The sequence below is a fragment of the Colletotrichum acutatum genome, assembly GCF_030867785.1.
Source record: "Colletotrichum acutatum strain CBS 112980 chromosome Unknown BDZ83scaffold_8, whole genome shotgun sequence".
Classification (NCBI taxonomy): Eukaryota; Fungi; Ascomycota; class Sordariomycetes; order Glomerellales; family Glomerellaceae; genus Colletotrichum; species Colletotrichum acutatum.
In genome coordinates, this window is record NW_026849002.1 from 22,210 (window position 1) to 48,587 (window position 26,378).

General features: G+C 53.9%; 8 protein-coding genes across 8 annotated transcripts; all 8 read left to right on the plus strand.

Moving 5' to 3' along the window:
* Positions 1 to 3,703: 3,703 nt before the first annotated feature.
* BDZ83DRAFT_747649 (uncharacterized protein) lies at positions 3,704 to 4,579 on the plus strand (the record flags this gene model as incomplete). The annotated part of the gene is made up of 1 exon (XM_060513475.1): positions 3,704 to 4,579. One exon carries the CDS (start codon positions 3,704 to 3,706, stop codon positions 4,577 to 4,579), a length of 876 nt encoding a protein of 291 aa, XP_060370065.1.
* Positions 4,580 to 5,911: 1,332 nt separating this feature from the next.
* BDZ83DRAFT_602802 (uncharacterized protein) lies at positions 5,912 to 7,713 on the plus strand. The gene is made up of 3 exons (XM_060507192.1): positions 5,912 to 6,305; positions 6,397 to 6,632; positions 6,707 to 7,713. The coding sequence occupies exons 1-3, from the start codon at positions 6,282 to 6,284 to the stop codon at positions 7,578 to 7,580; spliced, it is 1,134 nt and encodes a 377-aa protein (XP_060370066.1). The 5' UTR covers positions 5,912 to 6,281; the 3' UTR covers positions 7,581 to 7,713.
* Positions 7,714 to 11,286: 3,573 nt separating this feature from the next.
* BDZ83DRAFT_567061 (uncharacterized protein) lies at positions 11,287 to 12,184 on the plus strand (the record flags this gene model as incomplete). Its single annotated transcript, XM_060503919.1, has 2 exons — positions 11,287 to 12,071; positions 12,133 to 12,184. 2 exons carry the CDS (start codon positions 11,287 to 11,289, stop codon positions 12,182 to 12,184), a joined length of 837 nt encoding a protein of 278 aa, XP_060370067.1.
* An 874-nt stretch (positions 12,185 to 13,058) lies between these two features.
* BDZ83DRAFT_567240 (short-chain dehydrogenase) lies at positions 13,059 to 14,020 on the plus strand (the record flags this gene model as incomplete). Its single annotated transcript, XM_060503939.1, has 2 exons — positions 13,059 to 13,155; positions 13,209 to 14,020. 2 exons carry the CDS (start codon positions 13,059 to 13,061, stop codon positions 14,018 to 14,020), a joined length of 909 nt encoding a protein of 302 aa, XP_060370068.1.
* A 1,902-nt stretch (positions 14,021 to 15,922) lies between these two features.
* Positions 15,923 to 17,411, plus strand: BDZ83DRAFT_602809 (S-adenosyl-L-methionine-dependent methyltransferase). Its single transcript, XM_060507193.1, has one exon. The coding sequence runs from the start codon at positions 16,089 to 16,091 to the stop codon at positions 17,103 to 17,105; it is 1,017 nt and encodes a 338-aa protein (XP_060370069.1). The 5' UTR covers positions 15,923 to 16,088; the 3' UTR covers positions 17,106 to 17,411.
* Positions 17,408 to 18,760, plus strand: BDZ83DRAFT_602812 (uncharacterized protein). The gene is made up of 4 exons (XM_060507194.1): positions 17,408 to 17,558; positions 17,627 to 18,149; positions 18,228 to 18,296; positions 18,365 to 18,760. The coding sequence occupies exons 1-4, from the start codon at positions 17,530 to 17,532 to the stop codon at positions 18,554 to 18,556; spliced, it is 813 nt and encodes a 270-aa protein (XP_060370070.1). The 5' UTR covers positions 17,408 to 17,529; the 3' UTR covers positions 18,557 to 18,760.
* Positions 18,761 to 20,203: 1,443 nt separating this feature from the next.
* BDZ83DRAFT_747655 (FAD binding domain-containing protein) lies at positions 20,204 to 21,799 on the plus strand (the record flags this gene model as incomplete). The annotated part of the gene is made up of 1 exon (XM_060513476.1): positions 20,204 to 21,799. The coding sequence occupies one exon, from the start codon at positions 20,204 to 20,206 to the stop codon at positions 21,797 to 21,799; it is 1,596 nt and encodes a 531-aa protein (XP_060370071.1).
* Positions 21,800 to 24,197: 2,398 nt separating this feature from the next.
* BDZ83DRAFT_567113 (general substrate transporter) lies at positions 24,198 to 26,327 on the plus strand (the record flags this gene model as incomplete). The annotated part of the gene is made up of 7 exons (XM_060503925.1): positions 24,198 to 24,277; positions 24,423 to 24,814; positions 24,896 to 25,022; positions 25,089 to 25,504; positions 25,572 to 25,730; positions 25,785 to 25,882; positions 25,947 to 26,327. The coding sequence occupies 7 exons, from the start codon at positions 24,198 to 24,200 to the stop codon at positions 26,325 to 26,327; spliced, it is 1,653 nt and encodes a 550-aa protein (XP_060370072.1).
* Between the last annotated feature and the right edge of the window lie 51 nt (positions 26,328 to 26,378).

A 26,378-nucleotide genomic window follows, 5' to 3' on the forward strand; every position in this document is an offset into this window, starting at 1 on the left:
AGCTAGTGTCGATATTCTCACTGCCCAGTTACTATTGGGCGAGGCCAGCAACACTGGTAGTTGGCAGTTGGCAGGGCTGGGAGAGCAGCGGACGTTTGCGACCGAGGTGTTGCTCAGTCAAGGCCCGAGGATGCCGAGTCACGGAGCCGAAGCGTACAGGATTCGCGTCCAGGGCGTTTGAGTGCCCTGGGAACAGCAAGGGCCCGCCGGTCTCCGGCAACGGTAATTCAAGTCTGACGGATGACGGCGGTGCTATGGCACGAGTCATCCGTAATCGCTTTGCATTGCCTTGCATCGCACGCATCGCCGGAACTCGACGCAAGAGGCACGGCAGACAGCAACAGCAAGGTCAAGTACCAGTCCACGAGTAAGTAAACCAATGGAGAGATTGATAAAATTGAAGGCCCCTGGGAAGATTGCCAAGTTCGCTAAGGCTGAGTCTGATGGGTTCCTTGGTTGTGGGATGGCACGTTGGAGGTCTATGGAGCGCATAATGGGCGCATGGCGGGACATGAAGGGGCAGCGATGCGCCGATGCAGCACTGTCGAGTGTTGGTTCCATGGTTGAGAGATGAAGTGTCGATATGATGGATGATGGATTATGGGGTATCCGCAAGGTATGGTGGATGGTCAATGGTCAATGGTCAATGGTCAATGGTCAATGGTCAATGGTCAATGGTCAATGGTCAATGGTCAATGGTCAATGGTATATTGGACTGTTGAATCGTTGATGATGGTGTATTCTGTAGGCGGATTGATTATTGTTTGGTGGTGAGAAGGGAGGAAGGGAGGGGTGTAGGAAGAGGAGGGGGTGTGCGGTAAATGCTGTGCGGTGGAGGCAGGTGGTCTGATTTTCGTGCAGTGTCGAACGTCGCTGCCAAAATTGACAAACAGCCCATCCGCCGGGGGAATCGAACGAGGCAGGAACTGCCCCAGGGCAGGGGATGACCCACTCGGGCCAGACCGGAGCCAATGGGACGCGCGACGTGCGTGCGAGTAGTCATCAAGTATCGTCACTGCAGTAATTAATTATATGGTAAAATACATGGGCGAGGGTCTTCCCCGACTGTTCCCGTGCTCCTGTTGAATTTTCAAAGTGGCCGTCTTCTCGTAACATTTTCGTCTTTGATTCTGACAACAACATCTCATCCAATCTCCAATCTCTCTCTCTCCCTGGTCCATGTCTGCTTCCTCTTTTTTTCTTCTTTTTTCTGTTCTTAATTTATCCGAACTGAGGAGGTCAGCGGCATGTCGCATTGGGCCTGGTGGTGACGGCATCCCAGTGGATACCATCTTCCATGGATCATCATTGATCGATCATGGGGGGTTGACATGTGCAAGCGCAAATGCCACGGAAGCTGCAACAATAACACTTTGCAATGAGCTGAAGCTACTCGCTCTGATATTGATAGTGTTACTACTGTTTGTGTGGCTGACAACCATCTCTGCCCAAACAAGATGGCATATCGACAACACTCACACTCACCTGCACAGCAAGCATCGCATTAACTCCAACACAGTCGACAGCGCTGATCGCTGCTACGGATCGCCCTGTTCCCTGCATCCGCGCCCATCCTACGGTGCCTACGTGCTCGCTTCTCCTCACTTACACGCACAGCTCTCCAGCTTTCTTCCACCATGAAACCCCCCAAATTTCGCGGGCCTAGCCACCGTCTGCACATCATGTCGCACTCTCTCCCTCTTTACGCACTACCTCCTTGCCGAGGGAATACAACGTCAAAACTCACAATTCACTTATAACTTGAGAGGCAGTGACAGCAACTATAACAGGCAGCGTCTGCGAACCGAGTGACGTCTAGACCACTGGCCAAGTCTTATTCCACGCAGCTCTTCTCCAACCCTCCCGACTCACTGTGACTGCTTTGCGGCCGGCCTGCGGCTTGCCTGCCGCTTCGAGGACACTTTGATGTTGATCCGAGTCGATTCAATTAGATTCGATACATGCGACCAACGGGTGCATTGCAGACCTCCGATCGCGAGACACATTTGCGCCATGCGGACCAACGGATCGCATATGGATCGTGTGGTCCTGCCATCGGCCGTCAATCAGCCGCCGCCCCCCTTTCCGCCCGGGCTTCATCCACATCCAGATCCCGATCATTTCACTCGCCGTCGACATACACTAACGGAACTGGGACCTCGGGAGTACAATCCCCTCTGTGCCTCGCCTTTTCTTTCTACTTGCGTAAAGGCCAACAGATTGAGCAGTCCGGTGGTCCCGGTTCGCCCTCCACCGTTCGCCGATTGAAGAAATACCAAGAGCCCGAAAAGAGCACCAGCATCTTCCGTGTTCGGCGAATCGCTTGCCCAAAGCTGCAACGACGGTTGATATCCAGCAGTGACCACACGACAGCCCGCCCCTCCGAAGAAGAAAAGATGAACAAGAAGAGAATAAGCAAGGAACCGGCGTGCATACCTACTCGTCCAGCTCCCCTAGACACAACCTGCACATCACGGCGGCCGGCGCAACGCACTCGCGGAGGGCCTCCCGGGCGGTCCACCTGCAGGATCTGTGCTGTGCTGTGCTTCTGAGTAGCAAACGCACATATCAGTATCTCGTTCGAAGTCGTACTTCGTACATGACAACTCAACCCTACACTACGTGACTACCTACCCTGCTGCCTTAGTTTGAGGAGCTGAGGTGGTAGGAAGAGGACCCTGCAGCTCTTGTCCTCCGAGAAGCTAAACCTCTCTTGGAGTCTTGAGAGGAAATAAGGCGGGGGTTACCTTGAGCGGACTATTTTTGCAGTTTGAGTTGGCTGTTGGCACCGCTGGCAGGCTGCAGAATGGCAGAGGCAGACTTTCAACCTGCGCGCAACTATCCGTACAGAGGCAGAGTGTGGTTCGCATCGTTTCGGTTCGCTTTTCTTGCAGGAGAATTGCTTTTTCCTCCTTCATTTCCTCTCCTCTTGTTCCTCCTCCCCTGTCAACATCCAGTCACAAGCACATACTTTCCAACGGCGCGAATGTGACGGGCTGTTTGTATCCGCATCTTGCTGGAAGTTTGCTCTCACCTCCAGGGCCCTCCACAATGTTTGCCTGTCAATTTGACATCCTCGCATCCCCTCCTAGGGCTCTAACGTCGCTTACCGTGGGGAACTTTGATGTGGCGATGAGAGAGGGGGCTAGGACTCCACGTCGGTCTGCAGGACTTGCAGCTCGCGCACATTGGCACGTTGTTGGCACGCAAGGCACGTTTGGCGACAAAGTTGCAACGGTTTGTGACGAGTCAAGACATGCATGCCTTTTTTTGTTTTTTTCCGTTGTGTTTTTGTCCAAAATTGCACATTCATGTCTGTCAATTGTGACAAGGCCCTTGGCTGCGCAAGATGCCCTAGTTGGGGGCGACTTACTGGACGGCCGTGGTTGTGTTGGATGTCGTGACAGATCGATATGGGACAGATTTAATGAGTCTGGGATGTTCGCTCCTCGCCGAGTGATTGTCTCTTGGCGTGGTTTCTGCCGCATCTTGACTGGAGTGACTATCGACATACTTTGACCCCCTAAGGACTCATGATGAGGCTCACCAAAGTCAGAAGCTGCGATACTCGCGACATATATCAACCGTGAATGGCGACGACCACCAGTACCTGCTATCCTATCATCACTAGAGAGAGCTCGCCATTACAAGAACGTTTTTGAGACAGGAAAACTACTCACCACATCCAGATAACAAACCCAACATGTTCTCCAGTGACTCCAACCCAGGAGGCCTTTCAGCGCCCGCCCGCCTCCCAGACCAGGCCACCCTCCCCGCCACCATCACAGAGACGAACCCATTCTACATCGACATGAGCCAAGGTACGCACCGCAAGGCCCTCTCACCCTTCGCCTCCACCCTCACCCGTCGAAAGAAGCCCACCCTCCGCCCTCGCTCCTCGGCAGAGATCCTCGCAGAGCTACAAGTCGAACAAAATAATCGTCCCGCAGAACACGTCGCCTCCCGCCCCTCAACACCAACTCCCTCCCGTCCTCCACGAATCCCCAAGACGCCATCACCAAGGTCACCGCGTAGCAGCAGTAGCAGCCCTTCCCAGAACTTCATAACTCCAGAAAGTAACCACAACACACCCCACAAGCGCACCATCCTACCCCCCACCCCCGCCGTCACCTCCTCAACCTCCTCGCACCGCAGCATCGACGTAGACGGCGACATCCACATGAAAAACACGACCCCAGAAACTCATCCCCAACAACACGCCCTCCGCGCTCTCGTAACGCAGGTATTTCACGACACCTTCTCCCTCGAACGCACTCGACTCATAGACGAGATCCGTAGACAGGTTCTCACTGCCCTAGAACGACAGATTGGACCGCTTGTAAGGGAAAACTTTGAGGCTGCGTTGGCGGAGGCGTTGGAGGAGCCGTTTGAAGAGGGGGAGGGAGGGAGGAAGAGGGAGGTTGCTATTGTTAGGGTTGTGAGGGAGCGGTTGAGGGGGTTGAGTTGTAATGAGCTCGTCGAGGTTTTTTGTAATGAGGAGGTTTTGGGGGTGCTTAGAAGGTTGGTTGGGGTTGTTGAGGCGGAGGTCTTGATGCAGAGTTGGGATGTTGTTGGATGAGGGTGTGGTTTGAGGAGGGAGATGGGTGCCGTGACGGTGTTGGTGATGGTGATGGAGAGTCTAGATAGTTAAGTTGCGTATGAGCCTTATATTGTTGCGTGCTCGATACTTGAGGTCTGGTTCTTGAGGGTGATGATTCCCAGTGGAACTCGCTGATTAGTACGTGAGGTCTCGTATGGGAGTCCTAGACTCCTTCGATACTCCTTTGTAAAAGTTTAGGCATTGAAGCACTTGAGTGATTCGCTCATGCAATAGTTGTAAGTTACCTCTCTGGCTTAACTGGTCGTTGGGATCAACCTAGACGTGACTCAACTCTCGGGGAAGACGGCATGGCAGAGAGAGAACACAAACTATACATCTCACACTGTACGAGTGCCTTGAACATCCAATGTCTCATACCAACGACATGATGGACTGGCGTCAGTGAGAGCACGTGCAACAAAAGACTATGGGTGCCTATCACGAGACAGCGTTGGCTTCAGAGCTTGACGGTGATCATTGTGAGTCTCTCAGCAGACTCACTCTCTCTATCGTGATCCAGTTTTATGGCCTCGAATTTAATCACATAGGATCAAAAACATTTCGGTTACAAGGTAATGATCACTAGAGGCAATTTTCGTGACATTGATCAGGTGCTTCTATTTTATCGTTGCTTCATTCCTAATCCTCAAGGCTTCGTTACTGTGAAATAGTCAGGGTACATTGTAGGTTGTTCTATGATGACTAGTACTTCACGTTCTGAGCAGCGAGCTCTATTTTAATCTCAATGCACCCTATCCCGAACCTCGGTGCTTGGTTCATGTCTGGTTTCTACCTTGATCTACCTTGGTTGAACGCAACTTCTCAAGCGAGCATGAGAGATGGCCACAATTCAGTCAAAGAGAGTCGTAGACTCAGTACATTTGAAACGTCTGTAGAGACTGGCTGCGGAGTATCATTGCTGAGTTGCTTACCATCCCCTTCTTCTTTTGCCTTGTTAAATTTGTTATGATATTTGTTCATCATTTGACTTTTGAAAAGCAATTTACGCTAGTTAGATATATTACAAACATTCCCAGAATTAGTGTCTCTCTGACAAACTCAATCTCTCCCCCAAAGAAAGAACGGATGTACTTGAGTCTAGAAATTGTGTTGCTGGGGCTTCTAGTCAATGTTGTTTATGCCCATTATTCTCGATATACGGCAAGGTGAGGTCTTTGAGGCTGATATTGCAGAGGATAAGGCGAGGCTTGATCCCGGAGCTATCAGGACGCTAAAACAGCTCTATCCGAGTAAGGTAGCGACTCCCAGCTCCAGTAAGCTGGCAGGGAGAGCTCAGACCCACTATTTCCTCCTTCAGCGCCGGGGACAGCTGTTCGCTGGTGCCCCGCGTCATAACCTAACAGCTGTCCACCTGCCTGAGGTGGGCACCAGACCTAATGGAAGGTGGACCGTTTGTGTCGCGAAAGCTCCTCCCCTCCCAGGCCATCACCACCCCAGCCTCTCAACTCCCCCGATCCCGCACCTCTTTCCGTCGCCACGAGGACCACACATACGGCGGCGCTGCTCGTCCGATCTCCCACTGCGCATAAAATTGCATTCGCCGCGATCCATTGTTTTCCATTTTGCTTGACTTACGCTTCTACTCTGTCTTTTCTGCCACGGTCCCTCGAACTGGGCCATGCCGCTTTGAGCACGGCACGTGTCCGCATCATCCTTCGCCATGGTCTCCTTCTGGCCCTGGAGGGTACGTCTGCCACGACCTTTGACCTTCTCTTTATGCGTATAATGCGTATTCTCTACAAGATGGAATGAATCGCTGACTTGCCGACTCACAGCGTGACGACTCCTCCCCCGCCTCCTTCGAGAAGACCCTCTCTGCGTTGTCGACCAAGATCACAGACACCCAAGCGAGACTCGATGGCGCGCGAGCCACCTCCCGTCGCATCAGAGTGCTCTGGTCCTTGTACCTCGCCTTTGCCTACCTCGTCTACTCCATCGTCATCTTCCTCGTGGTAGGATGGAACGACATGGGCGCCTCGGAATGGACCGGCGTCGCTGGAGGTCCCCTCCTGTACGTTGTCCTTTGCTTATCCCATAGAGAAACTTATTTGCGCACACGCGAGGTACTAATTGTACGCTCCTCAGCATCTACCTCACGCGAACAACCGTCACAGCAGTCTTCAACTACCGCATCGATTCCCTATCTGCTCGCCTCAAGGAGCAGCAGGCCGAGCGCGCAAAGACGATCCAGAAGCTCAAGGACGCTACAAAGTACAACTCCACCCTGGAGCTCCTCGAAAAGTACGGAGGCGACGAAGGCAAGGGCAAGAACAAGAAGCAGAACGCAGGGGACGATGACAAGAAGCCGCGACAGCAGCACCAGCGGGGCGGCAGACAACATGAAGGCCCCGTACCAGGCGGCCGAACAAACATGGCGCCCCCTCCCACCGCCAACATCCAACGTCGCGATGGCCCTCCTCCTGGCTTCCAAGCCGGACGTCCCCCGCAGCAGCCGCCCAACGGCCTCGAACCTACCGAAGAATTCGCGCCAAACGCCTACGCCCACCCGCCTCCGCCGCCGCCCCAGTCGCAGCAATTCGCGCAGGCCGAGGGACTCCCGGGCTCGTCGCACTGGTACGACCGCATCATGGACCTCCTCCTCGGCGAGGACGAGACGGCGTCCAAGAACAGGATCGCCCTCATTTGCAAAACTTGCAGGCTGGTCAACGGGCAGGCCCCACCGGGCACAAAGGCCCTCTCAGATATCGGCACGTGGAAGTGCATGGGTTGCGGGGCCACAAACGGCGAAATGGAGGAGGGAAAACGCATCATGCAGGAGGTCCTCGGCTCGTCGCGGCTGGATGATGTTCCCACAGGCGAGGAGTTTAAGGAGTCTGATGAGGAGGTCCCTATCAAGGAGGAGGAGGATTCTGATGAGCAGAGTGCCGGCGCGAAAACGACAGGACGACAGGGTGGGTCAGCGGCGGCGAAGAAGCGGAAGGGCAAGGGTGGCAAGTGAATATAATCAAAAAACAAACGGGGTGTGGTTATGGGGAACCGCTGCGCTGGCTAGTCATGGCCGATTATTTCGTACCATAATTGCAGCGTACAAAATGGAAAACATATCGACAGAACTTTCAATATTGTGCAGTTATCTCATGGAGACACTTATGCGTCAATGTCCACATGCGTTCCGGATTCCGGGGGCTTGAAGACGGGATGCACCGCAGCACGAGCACCGGTGGATCGGAGGACCGAATGTGGCTAGTGGTGAGGCTGAACGCTAAAGGGAGCAGAGGTCCCCACACACGCAACGCAACGCACCTCGGTGACCCTGGAACAGCTGCTGCAGGCTGAGCACCTCACTAAGGTACTACCGAAGGTAAGGTAAGGTGAGGAAAGGACACTTGTGAATTCAAACCCGACGCATCCAATGTACGAAGGGTCCCTTGGATGAAATTCCTCCCCGTCCACCACACGCACACACAAACATACACCACCACACCTTGCTCACACACACCATTCGCATTCTCTCGTCCCAAACAACCTCTCTAAAAGACCAGCGCTGGCCCAAACGTTCCTTTTCTTCCTCTCCCTTTCTCCACGTAGTGCTTGCGCCACCAATAATGCAGCGCCCTTCGATCCTCGACATCGACCATTGCGCATAGCTCTCTCAGACTTTGAGCCACTTTTACCATTTACCTTCCCTGCTGCACCTTAGAATTGTATTCGAAACAGAGCATATGGTCACAGGGTAATCCCATCATCCCTAGATCGGCAACATGTTCCAGGTTCGTCTCTGGTTTTCCTCTCCAAACCCTCTTACTCTCCTTCCACAGACCCTCTTCCCCGGGACAAAAAAACCTTGATCTAGACCTACACGTGGTGGTTTCGGCTACCCATTCTCCGTTTCTGCATTTCCGTGTAACCCTCTACACATTGCAAGACCTGTCCCCGCTGACAATGATGGGAATCCAACAGAGGCTCAAGGGCGCCATCGATCGGACAATCGCGGAGGAACAGGCTCGACAGGAGCAAGCACGACAGCGCATCGAACCAGGAGGAGGCACAGGCACAGGCACCCCGCGCAGGTCCGACTCCACCTCGCGGAGCAACCAGTCGCCCGCCCGACGACCCCGTCCCAAGAAAGCGGTAGCCGACGCCGGCGCAAAGGACGACGGCAGTAGCCCTTCGAACCCGGACCCTGCTGTCTTTGAGGCGGCGTTTGCGCTTGACGATAGCGAGGAGCCGAGTCGCGTAGGCACCCCGAAGCCTGCTGCGGATAAGGACGGCAATATGGAGAAGGGCGAGGAGAACGTCAAGGATAAGGCGGAGGACGGCCAGAACGGGGAGAAGGAGCAGGAGAAGGGTGCTGAGGGCGCTTTTTCTGCTACTGCTGCTGCGCCGCCCGCTGCTGCGGCGGAGATGACTCCCGAGGTCAAGATGAAGCTTCGCAAGTTGGAGAAGCTGGAGAAGACGTACCCTGGTGCGTATACTACTTGCACACGCACACACGCAAACCATCGTGTTTGAACTGGAAACGCTAACACGAAAGTGCAGAACTCCTCCGATCCTACAGAATCGCCCACGGCCGCGCCACCTCCATCGAGCCCTTTGAGCGTGTGCTTAAGGAACACACCAGCGTCGGTTCGATCCGGGAACCCGAGGCCCTCGTCGAGTATCTCAACTCCTTGAAGCAGAAGGAGCAGATGATTATGGACGAGTACAAGCGGGTGTCGATCGAGAAGGACGACTTCAAGAAGAAGTGCGAGGCCGCCGAGAAGGACGTGGAAAAGTTCAAAAAGGAGGTAGAGGAGCTCAAGGCGGCGCAGGCTGCGGCACCGGCACCTACACCTGCTTCTCAGACAGAAGAGTCCAAGGACAAGGTGGACGCCGCGACGGATACAAAGGACGACGGCTCCGTCAAGTCTCCCGATGCATCGGCTGTCAAGTCTCCCCTGCAGCAGGCTCTCGGCATCTTCTCTCCCAAGCAAAAGGCGCAAGAGCCTGGAGCGGAGAAGCCGGACGAGGCTGCGGGCGACTTCTTCTCCTACGATGAGGAGGCGCCCAAGTACGAATCAGACATGGCGGCCAAGGACGAGGAAATTGAGAAGCTCAAGGCGCAGGTTGAGACCGTCAAGGCGGAGCTCAAGACTGAGGTCGACTCGCTCAAGGCCGAACTCGCCGCCGCCAAGGAATCCAGTACCGATCTGACGGAAAACCTCGACAAGGTGACCAAGGAGGCTGGTGAGCTGCGCGACGTGGCTGCCGTCAAAACTTCTCTGGAGACGCAGCTCGAGGCAAGGAACAACGAGATCAAGTCTCTCACCGAGCGTCTGGAAGCCTCGCAGAAGCAGCTCAAGGAGGTGGAGGTCAAGCTCAAGGGCGAAGTCGAGTCTGCCAAGAAGAACGCAAAGGAGGCACTGTCAAAACTTACACAGTCCAACGCACGTGCAGATAAGGAGGAAGCTCGCGTCAAGGAGGTGGAGGCCGCCAAGACGGACGTTGAGAAGAACATCAAGACTCTCAACGGCCAGATCGAGACCCTGAAGAAGGAGAAGGCTGACAACGAGAAGAAGATTGACGACCTTAGCAAGCAGTTGGAGAAGCAGGCGAGCGAATCTGTACCCGCTACCCCCACAACAACTGGGCCGACCGAGACGCCCGCGGCTGGAGGTGCTGCCGGTACTTCAAAGAACGCCAAGAAGAACAAGAAGAAGAAGGGCAAGGGTGGTGCTGCTGCCGCCACCGCTGCGACGCCTGCGACACCCGCCACGACCGCAGGAACCGCGACACCGCCCGCAGCTGAGGAGGCTAAGGATGTTGACACGGATGCTTTGGAAGCGGAGATTACCCGTCTCAAGGAGGAGGTCACCACCAAGGACTCCCAGATTGAGAGGTTGACGAAGCAGCGCAAGACCGAGGAGGATCTCCGCGAGGAAATCGAGACGCTGCGTGACGAGGTCACCGAGATTGGCCAGGAGCATGTTGTGGCCAAGGAGAAGATCAAGAACCTCGAGGCCGAGAAGAAGGCTCTCCAGACGCGGATTGAGGAGCTTGAGAAGGAGCTCGGATCCTCGACAAACGACGCCAAGGCGACGGAGAAGCTCCAGACCGAGTTTGATAATCTCCAGCGCGAGTACGAGGACCTCAAGAGCAAGTCCTCGACGTTGCAGTCTGACCTCGGCGCTGCCCAGCAACTGGCGCAAAGCAGGTACAAGGATCTCACCGACCTGCGTGAGGTGCTGCAAAAGGCGCAGCCTGAGATGAAGAGCTTGCGTCAGGACTCTGCTGCGCTCAAGACGACCAAGGAGGAGCTTAGCGCGAAGAACGCGGAGCTGCGTAACCTCGAGAAGAAGGAGAAGGATCTCAAGGCGGAAGTGACGAGGGCGCAACGTCTGGCGTCGGACCGCGAGACCGAGATCAAGGCGCTCCGCGGCAAGGTCGAGGCCGAGACGAACAACAAGCTCCGTCTTGAGGATGCCCAGCGGGTGTCTGCACGCGACTTGCGTCGCTCCGAGGCCGAAAAGGTCGAGCTCGCCGCCAAGGAGGAGAAGACGGCTCGAGAGCTCCAGCGGGTGCAGGAAGACGCCAACAAACTCCGACCCAAGGTCAAAGAGCTCGAAGAGCAAATCGAGAAGCTCGAAAAGGAGAAGAAGTCCCTTCAGGAGGAGGCGGACCTCAAGACGCAGCAGTACTCCAACGCGCAGGGTCTGCTGGGCAGCATGCGCGACCAGACGGGCGAGCTGACGATCCAGCTCAAGGAGGCGCGGTCGCAGTCCGAGTCGCTCGAGGAGGAGCTGGCCGAGATCCAGAAGCACCTTTCGGAGCGATCGCGCGAGGCGGAGCGCATGCGCGGGCTACTTGCTGACGTTGACGAGCGCGCCGATAGTAAAGTGCGGGAGATGCGGGCGCGAATGGAGGCTGCGATTGAGGAGCGGGACCGGATGGAGGACGAGTCGAGCACGCTCGCGCGCCGCAAGACGAGGGAGACGGAGGAGCTGAAGCAGAAGATTCGCGACCTGGAGCGGGATATCAAGACACTTTCGACGGAGAAGGAGGAGCTGGAGGGCCGGGAGAGGGAGTGGAGGCGGAGACGGGAGGAGCTCGAGTCCGTGGAGGAGAAGGCCGAGGCCGAAGTCAAGGAGATGCGGTCTGCTGTTTCGGATCTGCGGACGACGCTGGATGCGTCGGAGCAGCAAGTTCGGGACGCCGAGAGGCAAAAGTCTGATTTGAGACGGTTGCTTGAAGAGTCCAAGCAGAGGTTTGACAAGGTGAATAAGGAGCTCAAGACGGTCCAGACCAAGCTCGGGGCGAGTGTCACGAGTGGCCGGAGTTCGATGGACTCGAACCGGTCTGGGTTGAATGGTGGACCTGCGGCTGGAGGTGCAGGGGGCTCTGCGGATACGTTGTATCTCAAGACGATTATGTTGCAGTTTTTGGAGCAGAAGGATAACAAGTTGCGGGAGCAGCTTGTGCCTGTCTTGGGGCGGATTCTCAAGTTTGACAAGTAAGTTTGGCAGCTTTGATGTGGAGATGAGAGACGGTTCTTGCTAACGTGAGATTCACAGGAGCGATGAACAGAAGTGGAAGAGTGCGATTCAGCACATCACTGTGAGGTGAGGATAAACCGGGAGTAATTGTATTAGTTTTTGTATGAATAAATACCCCAGGATGGCTTGTTCCTATGCACATGGATGGTTAAGGCAGTTCTGCGTGCCGTCAGTGGGTATGTCTTTGTTGCTTTGCTGTGATTGAGTTGAGGCTCAATGCAAGGTAAGGCAAGGTGAGCAAGGTGAGGTAAGGTGTAGTCGGTGAGGTTGTGTAAGTTGGGCCGGTCTAGAATGTCAAACTGGCGGGGCAGACGTCGGCTTACCTCATGCAATGTGCCCCACCATAGCTCCAGTTCCCCCGCGCCCGGAGCTCTTGCCGGATCTTTCCCTCCGCGGGGCCCAGGGATTGAGGCGACTGCATGTGAGTGTCGTCATGGAGGCTTCACTGACCTCATCCGTTCGTGTGCCTACCTCTCATGGCGGACACTTATTCGCTGCGATTCTTACGTGAGGAGCATTTTGTTGTGTGTAGGTCTTACCGTAGAATCTCGATGACAGGGCCATCTACGTTAGAAGCACGACTTGGGGCTTGTTGCAGTTGCTCCCGCTCGTGCATTGCATTGTGTATAAGACGAATGGTCCTTCTGTGTTTCCCGCACTTCAATTGGCGCCTTCTGCATCTAGCTTCAACGTATTAGACAACGATGAGATCATCCCTTGTACTTTCCCGTCCAGTCGTCATCTCGGGGCGACGTTTATATAGCTCCCGCCTTCTGGCCTCAACTTCACCTCTTCTTCTACTTCCCCCCGCCACCAACACCAACACAACCAGATTGAGGATTCCCACCTCACTCATCACGCGAGCACACACAACAGTATTTCCTCCCGCCATCACACCAACCACCCACACCACATCCCGCAAACATCCCTCCCAACAAGCCAAAATGTCCACTGGCCAAAAGACCTCTGGCCCCGAGGGCAATAAGCTCTTCACCCGCAACCACCTCTTTGACCTCACCGGCAAAGTCGCCCTCGTCACCGGTACGATACTTCCTTTCCCTCATTCTCTGAGACCGTGATCTAACCCCCTCCAGGCGGCGGCACAGGCATAGGCTTAATGGCAACCCAAGCTCTCGCCTCCAATGGCGCAAAAGTCTACATCACCTCCCGCAACCAATCCAAACTTGACAACACCGTCCAAACCTACGGCCAAAACGTCTCTGGCTCCATTATCCCCATCGTCGCAGACGTCACCAAGAAATCCGATATCGACAAGCTCTACAAGGAGATCGAATCCAAGGAATCCGCCCTCGACATTCTCGTCAATAACGCCGGGGTGTCGAGCGCCCCACTTGAAGTCGAGAGCGATTCCGCGCACGACATGAAAGCCAGCCTCTTCGATGCTGAATCCGCCGATTTCGAAGACTGGACGGAGACTTACCGCACAAACGTCGCGGCCGTCTTTTACGTCGCCGCAAGCTTCCTCCCCCTCTTGCAGAAATCCACAGACAAACAGCACGGCTGGTCCGGCACCGTCATCAACATCAGCAGCATCAGCGGCATGATTAAGAAATCGCAGCACCACTTCTCGTATAACGCGTCCAAGGCGGCGACGATCCACGTGAACCGCATGCTCGCCGAGGAAATCGCGTCCAACGGGCTCAAGATCCGGGTGAACAGTATCGCGCCTGGTGTTTTCCCCAGTGAGATGACAACGAAGGAGCCTTCTGATGAAGAGCAAAAGAGTGAGATTCCGAAGGAGAAGTATGCTGATAAGGTTATTGCGGGACGACCTGGAAAGGATGAGGATATGGCGTCCACGGTGCTGTTCTTTGCGTGTAATCAGTATTTGAATGGGCAGACGCTTGCTGTTGATGGAGGGTATACTCTCGCTGCTGGGATGTGAGGGGGGTTTAGGTGCAAGGGAAGAGATTGTGGTACACGGGGTCGCTGCGGCGTTAGGGTCATGAAAATAAGTTGTTGTATGGTGGGATGCAGATAGATCATCAATCGAGTTTTGAACTCAGAGTTGTGTCAAACCCTGATAGGCAAGGAAAGTGAAGTGGTTGTCAACAAGCACCGTCCGTTGTAGTCGTTGGCCGAGCGGTACAATTCTAGCTTTCAGGAAGCGAGGATGTATGTTGGCTCACGGTCCTACATAATGCCATGGATAGCCTGTTTTTTGTGCACTTCTCGGTGCAGTTGGCTTGGTGGGATGTGATGCTTGATGAATACGTGTTATGTATTCACGTATGTACCGGTACTTGGTCGCTGAAATGATGAGAGGTCGCGAGTTCAAGTTGGGTTATCTTGCCTTTTTTCTTCTACCTTCTGGTGAATATGAATCATCTCGCTAGTATGAATCTCTTGCCTTAGAGCTTCCGGCATTAGATATGTCACCTCAATTGAGGTCGGAAGATGTTTAGATATTTGAACTTCGTTCAACTCGAAGAGAACAAGTCGACAGTCAGACTACCGCTACTAAAGGGTGGGCGATGGGTCGTCTGCAATGTTTTCCTCTCTCGAAAGACTCTTATCGCTCCACTAAGGTGGCACATTTAATTCAACCTGAGCCTGGAACACAGGGGTAAGAGATGCTGCAGCCACAACAAGATGATGAGACCTCTAAGCGGAACTCTAGCATTTATTAGCAACAAAAATATAAATACATTACCTAGGGCCCCAAAGTCCCTGCGTTTCTCCGAGCATATCGGACTCAATATTATCACCAATGTCGACGGCTTCATCTTCTTCGCGGTAGTATGCCAGGATGGCTTCTCGCTCCTGCAGACGGGACTCCGACAGCTTGGCGGTGCGCTTCGAGGCCCGGACTCGCTGAGAGCTTTTCTCCCACTCAGCAATGGTCATCTTGCCGACAGTAACGAGGTTGTCCCTTGTCATGATGCCCAAGGCACTGACTTCTTCCTAATCCAACGTCTTTTTGTGTTTATCAATTATAAAGAGTATATTCTTGCAGTGACGTATTGTAGAACGACCTGAAGAGACGGTTAGACGGATGAGTTTGACGTGACTTGAGCGGGAATAGCTACACATAGCCCGCAGAATCTACCCTCTGCAATATGCTGAGGCCCAAAGATCTCGTAAGGAATGCCAGGACTACAGACGAAATTCAGTCTCTGCCCTATTGCTCTCAATGAGTTGGTCAGGTCAGCGCAAGATGTATCAGACGAGTGGGCGTCGTCCCTCCATACTTGACATCTCTCTCTCTCTCTCTCTCTCTCACACACACACACACACACACACACACACACACACACACACACACATACACACTTGTATCAGAGCTCATAGGCCCATGAGGGGCAGGCTCCACGTCTCGCGACCTTTTGACAGCTGGATCTTGAGGTTGTTGTATCTATCATTGCTTGCAATAATCATGACCAGTCGCAGAAAGTAAACAGAAATCGAGATTAAGGCTCCTCGTAAATGAGTGGGTGTTGCCCTAGTCCGTCAGTCTCATTGGCGGGGCAAGAAGAGAGTTGCTAAATACCAACCGGCGCTTTAGATCGATGACAAGCGGATACACTCTGAATGTTCCTTGAAGTCTATTCTGCGGGCCACGAAAATCAGTTTCTACAGCCCATTACCAAAGTTTCCTTACTTATGTCCCAACTCGGACTTTTCTCATGTTCTTGGCGATTCTGCAACATTATTCAGCCTATTTCTGAGCCGAGGTTGCAGTGCCTGGCTGATGGGTGGGGCTTGGGATCCCAACGCGGAAGTTGGAACTTCCAACCAACAGACCATACTTGTTGTCTACTAAACCAACAGATATGTGATTGAAAAAGCGGAGAAATTATTTAAAGACAGGGAATTGCTCAGAAAGAGGGGTAAAGGGAGACGATCTCTCACAAAACAGCATCGTTCTCTTGCCCGCAACTTTAGACCTGACTCAGTATCTCGGACAACCTCTGATCCCAAATATCAATTGCAACGCCGAGGAGCAACCCAAGATGGAACAAGAGGCAGAGCATCAGCCCATTGAGGCAGACGACTCCGGTATTGACGACGCCTCTTCCGTTGGAGGTCTCTCAGCAGACGAATCTAGCGCTTCTCTGAGATCGAGCATCTTGGATTACCGCCGCGAAAATGGTCGCACCTACCACCGCATGAGCGATGGCAAGTATGCCTTCCCGAATGACGCGCGAGAGCAAGATCGCCTGGACATGGTCAACCACATCTGGATGCTGATCCTGGACAATGCCTTCTGTCTGTGTCCCAAGAACGATGGCTCTACAGCCAAGAGAATCCTCGACCTCGGCACCGGGACGGGAGTCTGGGCTCTCGACTACGCCGAGACATTCCCAGAAGCGACTGTTCTCGGCGTCGACCTCAGTCCTATTCAGCCCGGATTCGTGCCTCCCAATTGCAGCTTTGAGGTTGATGATTTGGAAAAGGAATGGACCTGGTCCAAGCCCTTTGATTTCATCCTCGGTCGGAATATGAATGCGAGCTTCTCCGACTGGGACAACGTTATCAAGCAGGCGTATGACCACCTTGAGCCTGGCGGCTACTTTGAGATTCAGGACAGTTGCTGGCCTCCCGTTTCTGACGACGGTACGCTCAGAAAGGACTCGGCGCTTGCCAAATGGTCGGGTCTTCTGGTCGACGCCTGCAACAAGATCAACCGCCCGGTAGACAAGACGCTTGAGTTGCCCGGCAAGATGGAGGCAGCAGGTTTTGAGGAGGTCGTGGTGACTCCCGTCAAGTTCCCATCCTCCAACTGGCCCAAGGACAAGAAGCTCAAGGATATTGGCGAATGGAACCGATCCATGTTGATGGGTGGTCTTGAGGGAATGACACTAGGGTTGCTTACCCGTTTCATGGAGTGGTCCAAGGAAGAGACGCTAGTCTTCTGTGCTCAGGTGAGAAAGGACTTGCTTGACACGAGCATTCATGCCTACTGGAATGGATATGTAATTTATGGACGGAAGCCTCTGATAGCGACCGAGGAGGTGGATTCTAATTGAAGCGTCAAAGAGACGTGAGAGTGTTCGATGAGTGGTTGAGTCAGCCTGATGTAGTGATGGAAAAAAGACATTTTCAAGCACGATGAAGCAAGGCAAAGTGATGCTCCACACAGTCGGTATATTGGTTTAATCTTAGTGTGATAGCGATTGGGGTAGGGAGAACACATGTTGAAACGACTGGCTGGGGAGAGACACAACGTGCGGGATAGCGTCTTGGCAAGGCGCTCTTTCAGGGCAGCATACCTCAGATGGTTTGAATCAGCCGCACAGTAACGCTCTTTTGTAGAACATGAGAGCGAGGACGGTAACCTCACATGAACAGACAATTGCGAAACCGCGATAAATATAATGAAGACATAGAACCATAATAAGATCAATCAATGTTGGTGCGTGAGCCCGACCAAGAATAGATCTTGGACCAAACATGGACCATACTCCAATCCCAAGTCGCCTGTAAGCCCATCCCACGTCCTCCTCACCAACCAGTCCCTCCATAAGTGCTGCTACTAAGTACCATCCAGAGGCATATTCCGGCTCAAAGAAGCCGACACAAAATCAGGGCTCTTTTCGCGACTCGGTAAGAAGTACATATTCGCAGTGGCGGAGAAATACCCCCTGAATTTAGACGACGCCCTGGTCCTCGTCTATTTCCCACTGATACCCTACGGTTCAAGCGATGCCATAATCTTTACAAAAATTGAATCCGAGAGAGGATTCCGCAGATATGCTGCGGTTGTCGCAAGGGGCGATCCGCAGTTCGCAATTGAGATGCGGCATTGCCCGGCTGAAGAGGCGACTAGTAAGTACTCTGGGACACAGGGCTCAGTTTCTGAGAGGTTAGGGATTCATGGATCCCCAGTCCCTAATAATCAAGAAAAAGCACGCTTTCACTCACTCGCGGACGTGATCTCCCAACGTCAAGACAAGAAGACAATCGACACAGTCAAAATCGGTCTCAAATTCCGGCGAAGTTGGGTCGGATCGCCCGAGTACACGGAGTGGAAAGAAGAGGCCGGGACTCCCGTGAAGTACAGGACTGAGGATGTTAGTATCCTTGCAGTTCATGAGCCACAACTATTTCCAGGATCTGAAGAAACATTATTGACGTCTGGACCAACGCAGTTCAAAGTATGGGACGACACCAACGCCCAGATCGTGATGTTGTTCCATCACTTCAACCGAGCTAAGAAAGTAGGCCGAGAACTCCCTTTTCGAAAGCTCAGCGGTCAGTGAAAGGCTAACTGATTATTCGACTCCAGCCCTCAGGGGCCAGATTTTCCATAGACCTGGTGCAAAACAGCGGCAATTCGAACGGATATCTCATCCATCAGGAGCACGTGCTTCCGGTTCTCGCCAAGGCCACGATGCATGCTCTCTTGGCTTGGAATTATTGGACGCATGATCTGCAGGAAGCATCACCGATTCGGAGAGACGAAGAAGAATCTTCTTGATGTCGCTGAGGAAAGTTATTGGACGTAGACATTCGCTGTCGACGATGTAAAGGGTAGCAATCACAATCCTTCTTCTCCATCCCTCTTCTTCTCTTATCCTGCTCACAAGGTAAGGTACTCCTTATTGGAAAGTCTATTATGTGGAATGTGTTGCATAGTTCTTTATCTCTTTGTTCTAAAATTAAGAAAGAAAAAGAAAAGGTGTAATTAAAATATGCTTACCTCTTCGGTCGTAAAACAGTTGTCAGGCATTGGCGAGGTTTCGGCCCTTGTGCACCAGGTGTAGTAGGTGAGTGTAGAGTCACCGCCACCCTCGCTTCGCGCTTTCCTACCTTTTTCATCAAATCAAGACCTGGCACCCACTGTTCAACTCACTGCACCGCAAGCCCAGCAAGTTCTGGATTTTCCTTTTTCTGAACCCGTTTCTCACTTTCCAAGCTGAAACGAATTGCATCTCCTTCTTCACTTTACGTCTGCATTGAGCATTGAAATGCGACTTTTCAAGGCGCCGAAGAGAGATCTTTCATATGGATATCTAAGTAAATGTCGGAGCCGAGATTATTCTCCTTCCGAATGGTTCGTCCTGTGAGGGTAAGTGGCAGACTCTCAGTTGAGGGCTCTGAATGGCCCTTATCTCGAGAATCCAAAGTCTATCTCGTTTGACTTTTGCCAAGACACCACATCAGATGCATTTTCCCCAACGAACGAGGGCCACATAACAACCTCTGGAGAAATGCGTCTTGAAACACCCCAAATAAACCCTCAAAGGCATGAATACTGATTTTGCTTGCTTTACAAAAATTCAAGTGAGGGACTTCCATGACTGGACTTGTAATCAATTTCTGCGTTGCCCGAAATCGACAAGAAAAGATCCCCGTTGGATCTTCGCCGCAGCCTCCAGATGATGATCGTTGCCTTCAGTCTGGCACACTCTTCAAGTCCGGGTGACCCACAATGTCGGAGCATCGGGAGTCAAAGCGACCGACCTCCGATACCTCACGTGACTCACCTCACCCAAAGATCCCAGCTGCAACTCCCGCCCGCCGACCACAAGCCAATTCCAACCACACCCAGCCAACGCATTCATCGTCTCAAGTAGGCCCAGGAAGGACAGCCAAGTCCAGGCACAATACACTTTACCGTTCAAAGTAACGCCATCGCCAGCTAGAAGAATGTCACGACCCCATTGCCCCGCGTGCGACCGGCCTCAATCTGGCCCCGGTTCCCGTATCTGTCCTTGACATGCGTTGTGTGGACAACCCTGCAACTCGATCAAATTGCGTGTTCACCCGTCTTACTTCCTGCCCATGGATATATCCCCCGAAAAGCTGGCAAGGAACGTGACGTCCGCGGTTATGATGAAGCACGGAGCTTGTGAAGGCGAGGTGCCGACGTGTTCGTTCAGCTGATGTTGGGCATGGAAACTCTGGTCCTCTTTGAAGCATATTGAGTCCCCTGGATGTTCCGCAGTATGAACCAAACGAACTTACGCGGGAAAAAGATGTTATTTAAAGTAGCATCCCGCCTTGCCTCGTCGCGGTCGGCGTCTGCTGCCATTGCCCACTCAGAAGCACTAATACACCAATGCATTCACCATCAGAGAAAAGACCATTGACATCGTCAACCAAGAGATCGTCACTACCGAAAATGAGCGAAACAGACGTCCTCATCATCGGCGCCGGCCCCACGGGCCTTACTCTCGCACTCGAGCTCTCGGTGCAGAGCATCCCCTTCCGCATCATCGACAAGGCCCCTGTCCCGTCAGACAAGTCCCGCGCTCTGGCGGTGCAGCCGCGCTCGCAGGAGCTCCTCCACCGCCACCCCCACATCGCCGAGTCCATGCTGGCCGAGGGCACCGCGGGACCCGGCGTTAACATCTACTGCAACAAGCGCCATCTCGTCACCGGCACCTTCGATGACCTCGGCTTCGACGATACCCGCTTCGGACTGCCGCTGTGGATCTCCCAGGTCGACACCGAGGCTGCCATGCTGCGGCAGCTGGAGGTTTATGGCGGCACTGTGGAGCGGGGTGTGTCCGCGGATGATATCAAGCAAGACGGCGTCCGCGCGAGCACCACGTTAACAAAAGGCAGGTCGAAGGAGGTTGTGCGGGCAAAGTACATTGTCGGTTGCGACGGCGCTCATAGCGTCGTGCGGCACAGCGCCGACGTGACGTTTGAGGGTGCGCAATATCCTCAGCAGTTCATGCTCTGCGACGCAAAAGTGAAAGGCGACTACGACACAGAGCGTGTCTCCCTCTTTCTCGGCAGTAGGGTAATGGTCGTCTTTCCTCTCAAGGACGGCGTGGTCCGCTTCGTGGGCGAAAGGTCATCGAGGAGCAAGCGCGAGGGCGACCCGGACAAGGAGGAGATTGAAGAGTTTGTGGAGGAGATGATGGGGAAGAAGTTGGAGATTGAAGAGACGCTGTGGCTGACGAGCTTCCGGTGGAACTGCCGTGGTGTCAATAACTACCGCGACGGGCGTCTATTTATGGCCGGCGACGCGGCGCACATCCATTCCCCTGCGGGTGGTCAGGGTATGAACACTGGCATCCAGGACGCTATCAACCTAGGCTGGAAACTCGCGGCTGTGATCCGCGGCGAGAAGGAGGAGGCATTCCTAGACACATACAACGAGGAGCGACACCCTGTCGGGCAACACCTCCTCACGGGCACAGATCGCATGTTCACCATGGTGTCGTCGCAGAACACAATCTTCACAACAGTGCGGAACTGCTTGATGCCATGGATCGTGCCCCGCATCTGGAGCAACAAGGCGAGACGGCTGTCGCTGTACACGTTTATCTCGCAAATGGCCATCAAGTACCGCAACAGCTCCATCGTCGGCACGGCAGTCGGCTTCGACGGGCCTGTCAGGGGCGGCTGGCGTGCGCCGGACGGGCAAGTCACGGACGAGAGGGGCGAGAAGGGCAAGTGGTTGCTCGGGATGACGAGCGCGCGGGACCATACGATTTTCCTGTTTGCAGGCGGTGCGGCGGACGACGAGGAGAATTTGGACAAGGCGGAGGAGAAGATTGTCACGGACGGAAGGTTCAAGGAGTACGGTGTCGTCAAGATCTACGCCGGGGCTACAGTGGGAAAGGGGGGCTACAAGGACGTGGACGGGGTGCTGCACAAGCGGTATGGGTTCGAAAAGGGGGCCGGGATGGTGGTTGTGAGGCCGGATGGGTATGTTGGGTTTATCGGCCCGGCGGAGTGCGTAGAGGAATTTTTATCAATGTGATGGCGGGTCTATATGCCGATGGGGTCTTGAAGACGATGAGGATGGCCAGGAGTAATCGTAATGGGTTAGGTGTCATGAAGAGGAAGAGGCCGTTGTTAAGACATAGCCGGGGGTTTTGGAAGACGAGGATGCGTCACTCCCCTCTACAATAATGTGCGGAATCGAATTCAGAGGAGTCTTTACTACGTGTCTTGGCGAGAAGGCCGTTTGAATGAAACGAGTCAACAAGTCTACTGCATTGCTCGGCCTTACGCTCGGCGGCTCAACCGAATCGAATTGATGAAGGCCGCAGCCGCGAGCGCGCCGATACTAGGCGTGGCGTGTCGTGTGTGGGGCAAGGAAGGGAACGGGTTGCGACTTCAACGTCCGAGGGGCCGGAGACTCTCCGAGCCAACGGCCGCGGGAGCAGCCATGTTCCCTCCTCCGCAGAGCCTCCTTTCTCACCTTGTCGGGTTGACAGCTACTTTATATGGAGGTTACCACCGATGTCAGGAGGTAGGTAGACACCTAGGAGTTTATATGTTTGGAATGAGACGTCGTTACAATGGCACTAGGGCGGGGCCATTGGAAGGGGGAGGAGAGATTACATCAGACTGACAGGAGGAGGAGGAGGAGGAGGAGGAAAGAAGTTGTCTATCTGTAAATGGAAATGGAGAAGAGGGAGAAAAAAGCGGCCAACGTGGAGTCCCCGCATCGCGATAGTGTAACAAACGCATCGTCTGCTGTGGGCTTTGCTATTCGGTCCGATCGGGCCCCGTGAGCCTCTCAGGGACGCGATTTTTCATTGGGGTTTGAGCAATGCAAGATTCGCGTGGATTGTTCTCGCCTCGTGCCATGGTGGGAGGTGACGGCGGAAGGGCGGGGATGGGGGCATGGATGAATCGGAGAATTCGACCAAGTTCGTTGGGCGTTCTCATTGTTCAGCGTAATCACAAAACCCAACCGATGCGCAGGAAACGAACTATAAGCTTGGTTCCCAAGGTACTGTCCTGATTTTGTCCTGTTAAGGAACTTAGTTCCTTAGGTAAGGTACCTAGGTAAGGTAGGTTGTGAAAGATGGTTGACTAAGACAGGTATGTACTCGCGCCGCTGACCGCCGAGGCGAGGACGCCACGGATCGACGGAATTAAGCTTCGGCTACAGCGATGGCCCCGGCACGCCTCGCCCGTTTCAGAGCCGCGGATGGAGTCCCCACCAAGCGACGTCATCGCTGCTCCTTCGCCAACGTCAAACGTCAACGTCAACAGCGCGCCTTCTTGCGTTGCCTTGCCTTGCCTCGAGTACATGTACCTACGACGAAGGAGAACGTGGGTACGTAGCGGTGATCAAGTATGCGGGGTGCAGATTCCATCTCCATGCTTTTCCATCTTTTCCCCTGCTGCCATGCTTTGGTTCGACTCTTGACTCAGTTCGCGTCGTGGACTGTACACTACGGTTTGGCCGAACCATCATGCCATCCTTCCGGCCAGTGAGAGTAGAGACAAGAGAAACATGCATACAGAAAGACAGCTCGCACACAGCCGGTCGGGCTCAACCCCGAAACTCTGAATATCCCTGTTTCCACCCGCGGCCAAATGGACCACTGACCTCGAGTCTGTCTTTGATGCATTGGAGCTGACTGATTCCCCGCCATCCATCCACCCATTCCCATCGTTCGAGTCGGCCCGGCCTAATCAGCGTTGATACCAGCGAGCGGTCATCGCGCCCTGGGACCAACCATGGGTCTTGACCTTGGTTTCCCGCCCTGCTGCTGCCGAAGCTGCATGTTCTACCTTGGCAGCCGTGGGTAGAACCGATACCCGAGATCCCTGGGACGCAGGTCACTAACGCCGCTGCACCATGACGATGACATCGTTTTGTTATCCTCACTAGTCAGTCGCCTTTCCCTAACACCACTCGATCCGTCACCCATTACCCCACAGACTGGCGACAAGCACACTAAGAGTGCCTCTGGGCAGGTAGCCGCGACAGATTTAGCGGCGACGCCTTGTTCTTCGTAGAGCTTGTCTGGGGTTGGCTGGCGTGCCCCGGCCCCATGTTGGTTCGGGACTAATTGACGGGGTCCCCATCACGGGAGAGATGATGCCGCTAGCTGGAGGCATTCGATGTATGTATTTCCTTTCTTGGCTTTCTATATAGACTACGTCTGTTGCCGCTTTCCCATCTACTTGCAGTCCAAGCCAAGTCTTTGTTGCTCTACTCTAGTCCAGGATATTTTTGGTATTCAGCGGGATTGGGAATACACAGCACGGGTTCCAGCACTAATTCTTCGACGCTCGGCCCGCTTCACCGTTCGCTCTTCACCAGTTCTTTCACCTTCCCTCTCATCCACTACAACCACTCTCACCAATTGACGACAACGCGAAGTTGATTGATTGCTCAGACTGAGCCTTTCATCATGGGTTGGTTTGGCTTGAAGGGCGGGTGGCTCACTTTTTGGGTCACCATCGCCTGCGCGACAGACATGACACTCTTCGGGTACGTCTGCTCCTTCCTTCCTCCTCACCTCAGCTCACCATCCACCACTCACCAATTCTTTTCATCCTCAATCTCTTGCCCCCCCCCCCCGAGACTCATCTTCCAGCCCTGCACTCTCAGCATTTCCAATCTAACAACCCACGAGCTACGACCAAGGCGTCTTCGGCGGCGTCATCGTAACAGATGACTTCCTCCAAACGATGGGCATCGTTGGCAACGACAAGCTCCAGTCCACCGTCACCGCAATCTACGACATTGGCTGCTTCCTCGGCGCAATTTCAACGATATGGATCGGCGAGCGCCTCGGCCGCAAGAACACCATCCTCGTCGGCACCACAATCATGTCCATCGGCGCCATCCTGCAGACCGCCGCCTTTGGCCTCCCGCAAATGTTTGTCGGCCGCGTTGTGGCGGGTATCGGAAACGGTATCAATACCAGTACCGCGCCCGTGTGGCAAGGCGAGACGAGTAAGGCGAGTTGGAGGGGCAAGTTGATTGTTATCGAGATGATTATGAACATCTTTGGGTTCTCGCTGAGTATGTCTTCCTCGCCTTCTTTTTCCTGTCTGGATATCTCCCGGGCCTCGTTCTTCGGTGCCAGATACTAACGACGGGCAGGTAACTGGGTCACGTTTGGCTTCTCATACCTCACCGGCTCCATCTCATGGCGTGTTCCCCTGGCCTTCCAGTTCTTCTTCATCTTCATCCTCTACGGCACCGTTCCCTGGTTGCCTGAGTCACCTCGGTACGTCCCCTTCCTAGTCCCCATAAACATCCCCTGTCGGACCCCTATGACTGACAATAACCCCAGCTGGCTCATGGCACAAGGCCGCGTTCCCGAAGCCGAGCAGATCCTCGCCGATCTCGAAGACATGCCTGTCGATGATGCCTATATTCAGACCCAGTCCAAGGACATCCAGTGGGCCATCAACTACGAAAGAGAGAATACCGTCCCCTGGTCGGACCTCCTCCGGGGCCGGACCGGCGAGTCATCGGGAACGTCCACCATCCGGCGTATATTCCTAGGGTGTGGAACACAGGCCATGCAACAATTTTCCGGGATTAATGTCACAAGTTACTATTTGCCTCTCGTTCTCATCAATTCCGTCGGTTTGGACAATAAACTCGCGAGATTACTGGCTGCGTGTAACTCCGTCAGCTACTTCTTGTTCAGTTTGATTGGAATTCCCAACGTGGAGAGGTGGGGAAGGCGAAAGATGATGATGTGTAAGTTGTGGAAACGTCGAATTCAGCCCCGATGAATACGCACAGGACAACTAATTGTTGCAAACAGACGGTGCCTTCGGTCAATTCATGTGTTACGCCGTCATTACCATCTGTATTCGTTACAATGAAATGGCTGGCCTGGCACCAGAGACGCAGTCCCAGTGGGCAAAGGCTTCCATCGCCTTCTTCTTCTTGTACTATGTCTTCTTTGGCATTTGCTGGCAGGGTATGTCAGGTCCTTTCCCGAGTCTTTGGGTCAATGTTTGCTAATTCAATACAGGTGTGCCTTGGTTGTACCCCACCGAGATCAATAGCTTGTCCATGCGTACAAAGGGAGCCGCTCTCGGCACCGCAACGAATTGGATTGTCAACTTCATGGTACGTCTCCCGCGATTCTCCTCCAATGGAAATAAAAACACATAGAGACCTAACCCACCAACAGGTCGTCGAGATCACACCACCAGGCATCTCTTCCCTCGGCTGGCAATTTTACATCATCTGGACAGTCTTCAACTTCTCCTTCATCCCCATCGTCTATCTCTTCTACCCCGAAACAGCAGACCGCTCCCTCGAGGACGTGGACCGTTTCTTCGCAGACAACCACGATGTTTTCGTCTTCCGCGACAAGGACGCCACGAGCTCAAAGCGGCCGATGAAGTACGTCGCACAGGAGGAGGATGCAATTATGAAGCGGAATAGTCGGGGCGGTGTGCCCGGCGGCGAGGAAGAGGATATGTTGAGGCGGAGAGGGGCTGTGGAGAAGATGAAGAAGGGTCGCGAGGATGAAGAGCTGGCGTTTGGAGAGCATAAGGAAAGGAGATAGGCGGGGCCTCCTGTGTTTTTTGGTGGAGTGTACGATCTAGATGAGATATTT

Excerpts from the sequence above, each read along its gene's own strand:
- BDZ83DRAFT_602802 (XM_060507192.1), top strand. The coding sequence starts at position 6,282 with ATGGTCTCCTTCTGGCCCTGGAGG. Across the intron at positions 6,306-6,396 it reads TCTCCTTCTGGCCCTGGAGG|CGTGACGACTCCTCCCCCGC; the intron begins GTACGTCTGCCA and ends GCCGACTCACAG. Across the intron at positions 6,633-6,706 it reads GTCGCTGGAGGTCCCCTCCT|CATCTACCTCACGCGAACAA; the intron begins GTACGTTGTCCT and ends TACGCTCCTCAG.
- BDZ83DRAFT_602812 (XM_060507194.1), top strand. The coding sequence starts at position 17,530 with ATGGACCATACTCCAATCCCAAGTCGCCT. Across the intron at positions 18,150-18,227 it reads TGAAGTACAGGACTGAGGAT|TTCAAAGTATGGGACGACAC; the intron begins GTTAGTATCCTT and ends GGACCAACGCAG. Across the intron at positions 18,297-18,364 it reads ACTTCAACCGAGCTAAGAAA|CCCTCAGGGGCCAGATTTTC; the intron begins GTAGGCCGAGAA and ends ATTCGACTCCAG.
- BDZ83DRAFT_602809 (XM_060507193.1), top strand. The coding sequence starts at position 16,089 with ATGGAACAAGAGGCAGAGCATCAGCCCATTGAGGCAGACGACTCCGGT.